Raw genomic sequence first — 12,603 nt, forward strand, 5'->3', positions numbered from 1 at the left:
GCCTCGCTGGACCCAGAGGTTTTACATAAGCCAGCCTTTATGTTACCAAATGAAGTAATGCAACCAGTCGATGCAACCACTCGCCGCAGCCTAGGAAACCATAAATTGAGTTTTCATAAAAGAAACGTTGTGTAAGGAGGCCAGCTGGTGGGACTCACAGAGTAAACATGCTTTTCATCAAATGCAGTGGCTGAATTTAGCAACTATCGGGTCATTTTTCAGGACCAGATAAACAAAACACAAGTACTGAATCAGGGCTTGCAAAACAAAATCAATATCCATTCGATTATTATTCTATCAAACATACACATTCCATCCCGGCTGTGAAGTGGGAGCCAAGCATTGCCAAGTCCTAAAAATTATTAAGTATTGGCATTCCCTCTGAAACTGCCCGGAAATGCCTGGAACATTCAAACATACCAAGGTTTGGGTATTTCTCTCCAAGCCTGGCCATGGAGCCAGCAGAAGAAATTAGGGTATATCCGTCATAGATTTCTTGGCTGCCGCATGGGCAAACAGACCAGAAAAACTCACTGACGGACTGAGGATAGGACAGGATTCCATTGTGTTTGAAACATTCAGAAATTCAAAGTAGCCTCACTATGGAGCACAAAAGCCAATTCTCTGCTGCGCTTGGTATAATGTAATTTACATGAGCTCCTCTGAGTCTGTTTTCTGTTGCCAGGCGATGTGAACCCAGACTGCCCTGGCTCTTATTAAATACGAGGACGAGCTGCATTGCTAAATCCTGTTTCTTCTCCTCACACGTGTTGCTAAATCATCGTGGCCCATGTGTCAAGACATTGGTATTGAGAGAACATCAAGACCATGTAATAAGTCTTCATCCTTAAACATGTTCCCTATTCCAGAAAGCCCCCCCCGAACATCATAAATCTTCACAGGGGAAACATTTTCTCCACTGAACAAAGAGTCCTATTATTTTTTGCTGTCCTTGTATTCCTTCCATACTGTGACCTTTTAGATCAAGAAAAACAAAAAAAGGAAAGATTTAATGTACACATCAATAAACTATTTCTGGCATAGTCAAATACAGTACAATAGTCACTGCTTCTGTGATCACCGTGACAGAGAAGCAAGGGACATATATGGTAACTAGCTTAGCTCTACGAGTATATCTGTGAGGAAGAAAGTGACAACCACCTCATGAAACCGATAAACAGGCTGATCCCCGTTGCTTTTCCTTGTTCTTTGGAGGACAGTTTCACTTCTTACAGCGAGGCTGCTGGTGCTCAGTCTTGGTTTTGTTGGTCTGTTCTTACTTCAGGAGGGGTGATGATGGGCCTCCCAGCCTACTAGGACCTGGTCCTGTCATTCAACCTGAGAGATAATCAATGACTACCAGATCCACTGGTGCAGATAACACTGTGGGATAGGCCCTGCTGAGCATTGTGACCATCTGTCAGCAGCCCATTCATCAACACTCAGACCTGTGGGGGGTGGGGGTGGGGTACAGAGGGGTGCACAGGAATGTTTATTCAGGAGATTGTATCATGGCCCTTTTGAATGGGGCACTTCGTAGACTCTCTGGGAAATGTGCATTTCCTTACATTTTCATAATTTATAACAGCATACCGTAATCCTATAAATGTTATGGACCGTGTTCATGTTCTGGGCTTGAAAGAAAAGTCAACATGCAGGAGTTGACTTTGGAGAGGTAGTCTGCCTTCCTGCCTCAAATCTATGTCTGGTATTTGCATTATGCGACAGCTTTAGTCTGTCTCTCAAACACACAAGTCCCTCACACACCATTGCTGTAAATCCTGTTGATAGTAATACATAGCTATTGAAAAATGTTCCGTTCCCTGCTCCATGTCAAAACTGCTATTGAGTGATTTGACTTGAAAGGAAAAAAACTTTGATGTCAGTAGAAAGCATTCTCCTTTGATCTGTGGCTGAAATTCTAACACTGTTGCCAAATTCAGACATTTTGTTCTCACCCGTCAGGCTCCGTTCTTGATATGGCCGCGGTGCTAACAGCTATCTGCCACCTGTACACCACAGATAAATCTGCCCTGAGTGCAGTAGCAACCTACCAGCTGTCACACTCCCACGTCAGAATTAGACGTTCATCCATATTTCGTAATGTTGAAGTTGTTCCAAATGTCAAATTTCAAGGTTATTAAGGTTAAGTTTAGGCATTAACTCCAAATTCTGAAAGGTTAATCATTAACTCCGAATGGTTAAGTTAAGGATTAAGTTTTGGGGAAATAAAAAAATCTGAGGCAGATGCTTGGGTCCTTCGCCATCCCCGTCCAGCAAAACCAAACCCTACTTGAAGGTAACACCACTAACTGTTGCCCCTAGTGGACGGTTTCCACGTCATCTCCCAACATCCTCAGACATGGATGGCGTCAAATATTGACTTGTATCACAGGTGAGCTGGTTGGTAGTAACACTACCTGCAGTGGTGGGGCCTGCCAGGCTACCTGCCACACACACACCACACATACATGCACACACCACACATACATGTACACACACATGCTTGCACACACGGAGTGCCACCAGCCAGTTCCAGGAGATATAGAGAGAGAATAGCAGCGTGGGTCTACTCCTTGCATCACAGTATGAGAACGTATGAGGACATACATTGTCTGTGGTAGAAGTTGATACTGGTCGCTGTAGCTTCCCTCAAATGGTTTTCCATAAAAATCCCATTGAAAGGAAAGACATGAACTACATTAAGTTGAATGGAGAAGTTCATACTGGGAAACAATTCCTCGTAACATATTATTTAGCTTCTTAGAAAAGCACAGATACTATTGGAAATCTGGAAATCCATTCTAGACCGTCTGATTGGTCGCAGAAACCGATGAGTTGGGCCAGAGCCAGAACACATGTAAAGCGGGCATTGATACTCTGATTGGTAAGATATGATCCAATTACTTTGTTCTGTACAACACCCCTCATTTTGACATCACCACAAACAACTTTATTGATGTCAGTCTCAGACTGAAGTATGTAGCAAACAATAGAGCAGCAGAAGAATTCAGTTTGAGTCGTCAGGTAAAGATACTCAATTATTATTGCCTCTAAAGTAAACACAACTGAACACAAGCTCTGGGAAAAAGACAAAGAGGTTTTTGTCTACAGTGCACTCAAGTGCCAAAAGCAATATTTTGATGCGGAAGCTATACCTGTCTCCCAACTTCCTGTCTTATGTAAAGCTAGATTTTTACACAACATAGCACTGGTCTGGAGTCAGTTGAGAGCGACGTGATTAATATACAAACAGGCAGGCAGGCCTGATCCCAGGTAACACACACACACACACACACACACACACTGACAAGCTTAGTTAAAAGGCTTCAACTGTAATTCTACTCTTGCCTGTGGTCATGGCAGAGAGAGAAGTGAGGGGTTTGTATGGGCTGGGACGCAAGCTGTGCACAATGAAAGAACCAACTGTGTGAGTGTTGAGGGGCATGAATTCACATGTGCTCCCTCGTTCTGACACACACACACACACACACACACACACACACACACACACACACACACACACACACACACACACACACTATATCATACACACAGGTGTACTCACATGTACGTTACTCAGAAACACATACAACACACATGCAGGCGAACACACAGTCGCACACACACACACACACACACACACACACACACACACACACACACACACACACACACACACACACACACACACACACACACACACAGTACTGTTTAACCTCAGTCACAGACAGAAAGTCCATCATAGAGAATCATAATATCAAATCAAATCAAATGTATTTATATAGCCCTTCTTACATCAGCTGATATCTCAAAGTGCTGTACAGAAACCCAGCCTAAAACCCCAAACAGCAAGCAATGCAGGTGTAGAAGCACAGTGGCTAGGAAAAACTCCCTAGAAAGGCCAAAACCTAGGCAGAAACCTAGAGAGGAACCAGGCTATGAGGGGTGGCCAGTCCTCTTCTGGCTGTGCCGGGTGGAGATTATAACAGCACATGGCCTAGATGATCAAATGTTCATAAATGACCAGCCTGGTCAAATAATAATAATCATAGTAGTTGTCGAGGGTGCAACAAATCAGTAACACAAGAGTAAGTGTCAGTTGGCTTTTTCATAGCCGATCTTTGAGAGTATCTCTACCGCTCCTGCTGTCTCTAGAGAGTTGAAAACAGCAGGTCTGGGACAGGTAGCACGTCCGGTGAATAGGTCAGGGTTCCAGCAGGTCTGGGACAGCCGGTCTGGGACAGGTAGCACGTCCGGTGAACAGGTCAGGGTTTCATAGCTGCAGGCAGAACAGTTGGAACTGGAGCAGCAGCACGGCCAGGTGAACTGGGGACAGCAAGGAGTCATCAAGCCAGGTAGTCCTGAGGCATGGTCCTAGGGCTCAGGTCCTCCGAGAGAGAGAAAGAAAGAAAGAAAGAGAGAAAGAGAGAATTAGAGAGAGCATATTTAAATTCACACAGGACACCGGAAAAGACAAGATAAATACTCCAGACTGACCCTAGCCCCCCGACACATAAACTACTGCAGCATGAATACTGGAGGCTGAGACAGGAGTAAATAGTAAAATCGAATCTATATAATCACCACTGTATGTGAAGGCAATGCAGAGGAACTATAAAAGAGGGTACAGTACTAAGCTGACTCAGCACAACACTGAATGAGAGTGGCAACTGTCTAGTGTGTGTCACTGCACATAGTACCTGTATTAGAGTAACGGAGTGAGTTGGCAGAGGCTGTGGATGGTGAGCAGCGCTCCTACCATGCTGTACCTCATTCTATTATTAACCATCATTAGACAGGCAAATCTGACACAAGACGAGGATGACAGCACAGCAAAGCCTTCTCAAAAGAAGCCATATAAAATACATTTTATTTTTACCCAGTCCACAAAACCCATTTCTTGAAGCAGTATTAAGCTGAGTTGTGTGGCGCCACAGACTCGTTGTCTGGCTCCAATAAACAGGGAGAGAGGGGAGAGAGTGGAGAACGACTTGGGGACGACGTGTACGTAAAAGTGATTACACAGGGGCGGGCTGAGCAGCAGCTTCGCCGTTCACCACCGTTACCGTCCGCCCACCGACGTATAATGCCTTCCCCGGGAATGGAAGCTTGAAAAGTTTACGATAACGCACTCGCCGTCATTTTTTTTACAGCCATTTCTATTGATACATTCCCCACATGGCCCTGAGATTTATATTATTGTTGCAAGTCTCCCAGGATCCTCTTCTCCTGCTGCTGCCAGGGGAGTTGCTCTCCACTTCATGCCTCGTATAGAAATATATAAAACATTGATGAATAATCTCTCTCTCTCATTCCCCCACCCTCTTTCTGCTTCTTTCACCCTCCCTCTCTCCACTCCTGCTTTCCCTCTCCCTCGTACTGAACAGGCCAACATCTTCCCACAAAGGCAGGCAGAAAAACTGCAGGTCACCGTAGTCCGTCACCAGGTTATCATCAGGAGGGAAAGCAGCTGACTACACTCTCACGCCTGCAGTAGCCTGTTGATTATAATAGCTATACTATTCTCAAAAGCCTATATGTCCATCAAATGTACACCCTCTCTATGTAGTCTTTTAAGAGAGAAGGGAAAACAGTGGGTTCACTAAAGTGCCAGGTTAGGACGTCACTACACCATGTGCATAATGTGAAAATGTAAGCCTATCGTCCCATTTTGAATGGGTGCCATGTGTCTCTGCCTGCTCCTGCCATGTCTATGATGGACCAGGCCCTCAAAGGTGCCCATGGGTAATCATTGTGACCAGTTAGGAGAGATCATCACTCAAAGGTCACTAAGTTCATCATCTCAATAGTCAGCAAATAACATCGGAAGTTGCTGATACTGGAGTATTCGCCACAGCCAAGCTCAACATGGTGGTAAAGCCCTCCATCAAGTGGATCATTTAGTAACTACAGTTCATCATCTCAATATCCATTCCTTTATTTAGATTTCTGTGTATTAGGTAGTTGTGGAATTACGTTAGATATTGCTGCGCTGTCGAAACTAGAAGCACAAGCATTTCACTATAATCACAATAACATTTGCTAACCATGTGTATGTGACCAATAAAATTGGATATGATTTGAAATCAAAATCAGTGAAAAAGAACACATACACATGGTTAGCAGATGTTATTGTGACTGTAGTGAAATGCTTGTGCTTCTAGTTCCGTCAGTGCAGCAATATCTAACATGTAATTTAACAATTCCACAACAACTACCTAATACGCACAAATCTAAGTAAAGGAATGGGATAAGAATATATACACACATATGGATGAGCAATGACAGAGCGGCATAGGCAAGATGCAATAGATGGTATAAAATACAGTATATACATATGAGATGAGTGATGCAAGATATGTAAACATTATTAAAGTGGCATTAAAGGGGTTTGGAAATCATACCAGAGCCCACACAAATATATAGGTCTCTGAACTGATAGTTGTTGCCTGGCCTCGTGTAGATCGTTGACCAAAAATGACAATTAAATCAATTTTAATTCCACTTTGGAACACAAGATAATGTGGAAAAAGTCAAGCGGTGTGAATACTTTCTACAGCATACATTATTATTGCCAAATAAGTGTGAGCGGACCAAGTCATTTGGTGTCACTCTAAAGTGGAAAGGTGGAATAAACGAGTCCAGAGTAGGTTTTCTTGATTCAACACAGTTCTCTATTGAGGGATTTCTGACAATACAAACACTCCAACGAGAATCTCCAAAGGAACAACATACATCTTCTTTAGATGACACAGGATCACATTACAATTATCTTCAAACTATAACAACAATCACATATTCGTCACCGTCTTAATGAATCATCTTGGATAGCACCTCTCTCCCCGTAGCCATTCTCCAGAGATAGTTGATCTTCCTCCTTTCTTGCTGGTTCCATCCTCTCTCTTGTAGGGGAAAGAGAATATCTCATTAGTACCGTCAGCTGTGCTTAATTGACTCTGGTTACCTTGTCTCACATGCCTTGTTGGGCTACTATCCTTGAGCCCAGCCTGCCCTCTGGTGGTCCTTCCACATAAGACAAGAAAATGTAAGCAACGACATACAGCAAGAGGGAGCTGAACGAGTCCAGTATTAGGCCTAGGTTCATGTAATGAAAAAGTGTAACACCAAATCAAAAGATGTCTGCAGTGCAGCTAGGGCCACCTCAACCCTAGACAAAAGAAGATACAAAGGTAAAAAAACAAACTTGTTTATTGGTTCATGGTATGACAGATAAGATAATGTCATTGGAATTACCTTTCCAATTCATGTTATATTGAAATTTAAATAAACTATCCTAATTTGGATGATTTATTCGTAAACATTTGGTCTTATTTCATAACGGAATGGAATAGGCAATTATGGATATGGCAGTGTATTAGGAGGTAGTTGATCCCTCTAGGTCTTCCACCAAGTAAGGGTCTGCTTTTTTCAGGGCCTGGTAAAACTGTTCCTGTGCAGTTTTCCCCTTCTTAATAACCATGATCAGTAGAGCTTCATTTTTCTTGGTCGATGTGGTTTTGAAGTCTATGTCCTCTCTCTCCTCCTCACTCAGAACCCCAACGTGACTGAGATCGCTGAGGATGGGACGAAGGTTGCCCATCCTGGTCTCCAGATCCTTCTTGTACGTTTTCAGGAAATCATGAACTGATGACATCCGGGGGCCGGAGGGGCTGGTGTGCTGTGGTGCTGCAGACGAAGGGACTGCAAGAGAAGAGGACTGTTATAATAAATATTAGGCCTACCAACGTACATCTATCCATCGAGATGAGTCAAATGGGAATCATTCTAGCTGCCGTATGCGCAAGCTCGAACGATTGGTATGATTGGGTGTGATAATGTTTTATGTCAATATTAGTCAATAATTGAACGTTTGTCTCATATGAGTGCAATTCTCAGTTTACTTATTTGTGCTAAATCCTTGTGTTAAAAGTGTAGATTTTACACTACCCGTCATCACCTCTATGTAAATGGATTGCTCCAATGGTGTTACCAGTCACTATGGGAGCATTGACACTGGACCCATTATTGGCTGAGATGGTGAAGGGTTGCCCAGAAGAAGATCCAGATTCCAGGCCAGATGCCATTCTAGGTCACTAGACACAGAAAATTTGAATATGAGGGAAAACATTATCTATTTCATTTTGTACAGTTGACTGAAGACCTTGACTTATCAAGGAATACAGATATGGAGACAGCATCCACCAATTTGAGTCACGTCTCATGTAGACAGAATATGATTGCTGATTTGATCTACAAACATCTACTCAGCTTATGTTAAGCATTGTCTCTCAACCTGGTCTCGGAGCATTTGGTATTATTCTGTATGTAAACCGAGACACTCCATTTAGTATATAATATGCTATGTTTTGTATGGTATGTATTCATTTGTGTATGTCCATTTCGTATTATATGTTATGAAATACAATTTGAATTATATGTTATGAATTTTCTAAACTTACAATATGTTACAAATTTTCTAAACTTACAATATGTTACAAATTTCCAAAACGTATGATATGTTACAAATTCTAGCTAGGTGGCTAATATTAGCTAGTTTGTGAACATTAGCTAGACTAGGAGTTAAGGTTAGGGTTAAATTGTAATTTTGTAACTAAATCCAGGCTGTATCACATTTGGCCCAGCATTGTCCGGGTTTGGCCGGGGTAGGCCGTCATTGCAAATAAGAATGTGTTCTTAACTGACTTGCCTAGTTAAATACAGGTTAAATAAAAAAAAATTAAAATAAATGTAAGTTTGGGAGTTAGGTTAATAAAGGGTTATGGTTAGGATTAGGTGAAGGGTTATCTAAACGGGTCAAGTTTTTGCCTTAAGTAACCATCTGTCTTATGTAACCATACCAAACATAACATATCACAGTAAATGAATTCCCTCGGATTTATACGTTCAGAATAATATGAAATACTCTGAAACCAGGTTGTGTCTCTCTACAGATTACAGTATAGGACATTGCATAACTGCTAAATGTCGTTAAGAACATAAATATACAATGCAAGTCAAACAGACATTTATTTGTCAAATTACGCACAGTTCATTGCATTATGCCAGTTTACAGGGTCAGGAAAAAGCCATCCAACTCCGTCACTCAGACTTTCGATTATATTCGAAACGAATTCAAATCGCACACAAATTAACACAATCTATTGGAAAATATCTCAAACATCGTCTTACCAAGGTTGATGTTCTAGCTCGGGAGGTGTAGGCTACCTTTGTATGAATGTTCTCTTCTCTTTTAAAGTTACAAAACTTTAGAAGGAAGCTACAGAAGACTATTTTCACTTTCGCTTTCTGATGCATTACATCTCGATCACACCGACAGCTCTTGGCGTTTTGGTATATGTTTCCAATGGAACGCTGTGTTTGCCTTGCAGCATTGCATTGCAGAGGCAGTTGTGTGTGGTGCGTTCGTTGGATTTATGGAACGTATTCGTCGAACTATGTGTATTTGACTGGACAGAAATGGTAGCAGAAGGTGAATGTTGAACTGTTGCTGCACACATATCCAGATGATGCTGGGACGCTATTAGTGTGATCGGTGTGATCGAGGCCTGAGCCTCTCAGTGCTAGCTGTTGTTGTTGTAAACCTATACAGGAATACAACCACATATGGTTGTTAATTAGAACTCAAAAACGAGATATGCATTCAATTTCGACAGTCTAAGTTGCATGTCCTTCATAAATCACTGAACTAACCTCATTTATTGCCTTTGGGGGCCCTAAACTAGATTTAGCGGGGCAAAATGTTTTAGTGGACCCCCTCTTGACCACAGAGAGAGAAACAAAAAATCCTTTCCTGCAATTCGACATATTTTCCCATGTGGATTAGAGAAAATGTTGCAATTTTAAAGCAAGCTTTCTGCAATTCTTTATATTTTGTTATAGGGCGGAGAGGAGTCGAGCAGTTTTAAAGCTAATTTCCTGCAATTCAACACATTTTGCCAAGACTTAAAGTACCAGTCAAGGGTTTTTCTTTATTTTTACTATTTTCTACATTGTAGAATAATAGTGAAGACATCCAAACTATGAAATAAAAACATATGGAATCATGTAGTAACCAAAAAAGTGCTTCTTCAAAGTAGCCACCCTTTGCCTTGATGACAACTTTGCACACTCTTGGCATTCCCTCAACCAGCTTCTCTTGGAATGCTTTTCCAACAGTCTTGAAGGAGTTCCCACATATGCTGAGCACTTGTTGGCTGCTTTTCCTTCACTCTGCAGTCCAACTCATCCCAAACCATCTCAATTGGGTTGAGGTCGGGTGATTGTGGAGGCCAGGTCGTCTGATGCAGCACCCCATCACTCTCCTTATTGGTCAAATAGCCCTTGCACAGCCTGGAGGTGTGTTGTCCTGTTGAAAAACAAATGATAGTCCCACTAAGCACAAACCAGATGGGATGGCATATCGCTGCAGAATGCTGAGGTAACCATGCTGGTTAAGTGTGCCTTGAATTCTAAATAAATAACAGACAGTGTCACCAGCAAAGCACATCGCACCTCTTCCTCCATGCTTCACAGTGGGAACCACACATGTGGAGAGCGACCGTTCCCCTACACTGCGTCTCACAAAGACACGGCAGTTGGAACTCAGACCAAAGGACAGATTTCCACCGGTCTAATGTCAATTTCTCGTGTTTCTTGGCCCAAGCAAGTCTAGTAGTGGTTTCTTTGCAGCAATTCGACCATGAAGGCCTGATCCTCCAGCTGATGTTGAGATGTGTCTGTCACTCTTCACTCTGTGAAGCATTTATTTGGACTGCAATTTCTGAGGCTGGTAACTCTAATGAATTTATCCTAGGCAGCAGAAATAACTCTGGGTCTTCCTTTCCTGTGGCGGTCCTCATGAGAGCCAGTTTCATCATAGTGCGTGATGGTTTTTGCGACTGCACTTGAAGAAACTTTCAAAGTTCTTGACATTTTCCGGATTGACTGTCACACCAGTCTTTGCTTTGGCTTCACTTCCTGTCCAGCTCAGGCGTTCGGCGTCACCGGCCTTCTAGCTGCTGCCGAATCTACTGCTGGCAAACGCCCTTCACTCATCAACCCCAGACTTGTCTCGTCATCATTTCACACACCTGGTTCCAATCCCCACTCTATCACTGTATATATACTCCCTCTGCCATTTGTCTTTGTCGGTCATTGTAAATGTTACTTGTTTTCCTGAGAGGAATCTCTCCTACTATTTCCTGAGTACTTTATATTTTGCACTTTGGGTGAGCCCTGTGCCTTTTTGTTTATGAAGATATATTTTGAGCACAACAGCGTTTGGGTTTCATCCCGCTTTGATCTATGGTGCTTAAATAAATTCAGTAGTTCTAAACCTGCAACTGCCTCCTGCCAACTCCTCTCTACACCAGTGACAGAATGACCGACCCAAGAAAACAGGAAGCAGAAGGACATCCCGACCTCCCCGCTGTAGGAGTGAAGCTCCACCACCACGACTCGTGCCTGGAGCGCCTCGGGATTGCCATGGACGAGGTGCTTTGGGCCGTACGCCAACTGCAGGCTACACCACCACCTTCCCAGTTCCCCGCGGTCGTTTCAGTCACCCCACAACCATCTACATCATCCGGTCCGATTAGCAATGTCCACCTGCCCCTCCCGGAGCGGTTTGATGGCACCCCACCTCATTGTAGGGGGTTTCTCCTGCAGTGTGACCTCCACCTACACCAGTGACATTGCCTGACTTTCATGTCTTAAAGTAAGGATGGACTGTTTTTCGTTGCTTATTTGAGCTGTTCTTGCCATAATATGGACTTGGTCTTTTACCAAATAGGGCTATCTTCTGTATATCACCCCTACTTTCTCACAACACAACTGATTGACTCAAATGCATTAAGAAGGAAAGACATTTCACATTAACCTTTAAGGCACACCTGTTAATTGAAATCCATTGCAGGTGTCTACCTCATAAAGCTGGTTGAGAGAATGCCAAGGGTGTGCAAAGATGTCATCAAGGCAAAGGGTGGCTACTTTGAAGAATCTCAAATATAACATATATTTTGATTTGTTTAACACTTTATTGGTTACTACATGATTCCATGTGTTATTTCATAGTTTTGATGTATTCACTATTATTCTGCAATGTAGAAAATAGTAAAAATAAAGAAACCCTGGAAGGAGTAGGTGTGTCCAAACTTTTAACTGGTACTGTATGCCGTGTTAATGAAATCTTGGAGTGACTAACAAAGTCAATGGGCCCCCCTGGAGGTCAGGGCCCCTGGGCACATAACCTGCGTGCCAGTCTGTTTTTGGCCATGATTACTGCAAGTTTACATAGCTGGTTAGACTAATTTACCAATCGAAACATTGTTAGATAATATGGTTAATTCCATCTGGACAAGAGGAATACCTATGTGAGAATGCTGTTCACTGAGTACAGCTCAGCATTCAACACCTTAGTACCTTCCAAGCTCATCATTAAGCTGGAGGCCCTGGGTCTCAACCCTGCCCTGTGCAATTGGGTCCTGGACTTTCTGATGGGCCGCCCCCAGGTGGTGAAGGTAGGAAACATCTCCACTTCGCTGACCCTCAACATTGGGGCCCCACCAGGGTGGGTGCTCAGCCCCTCCTGTACTCCTTGTT

General features: G+C 42.9%; 1 protein-coding gene across 1 annotated transcript; it reads right to left on the minus strand.

The window, feature by feature from the left end:
- Positions 1-7,194: 7,194 nt before the first annotated feature.
- On the minus strand, positions 7,195-9,487 carry LOC106565424 (caspase recruitment domain-containing protein 8). The gene is made up of 3 exons (XM_014132546.2): positions 9,193-9,487; positions 7,961-8,096; positions 7,195-7,704 (listed from the first exon to the last, which is right to left on the minus strand). The coding sequence occupies exons 2-3, from the start codon at positions 8,085-8,087 to the stop codon at positions 7,379-7,381; spliced, it is 453 nt and encodes a 150-aa protein (XP_013988021.1). The 5' UTR covers positions 8,088-8,096; positions 9,193-9,487; the 3' UTR covers positions 7,195-7,378.
- Positions 9,488-12,603: the final 3,116 nt, after the last annotated feature.

Source organism: Salmo salar, chromosome ssa01 (genome assembly GCF_905237065.1).
Source record: "Salmo salar chromosome ssa01, Ssal_v3.1, whole genome shotgun sequence".
In the NCBI taxonomy this organism is placed as follows: Eukaryota; Metazoa; Chordata; class Actinopteri; order Salmoniformes; family Salmonidae; genus Salmo; species Salmo salar.

What these genes read in the sequence shown, in the direction of transcription:
- LOC106565424 (XM_014132546.2), bottom strand. Translation starts at nt 8,087, where the DNA reads ATGGCATCTGGCCTGGAATCTGGATCTTCTTCTGGGCAACCCTTCACC. An exon ending in AGCAATCCATTTACATAGAG is followed by an intron (nt 7,705 to 7,960) that starts GTGATGACGGGT and finishes CTTCTCTTGCAG; the next exon opens with TCCCTTCGTCTGCAGCACCA.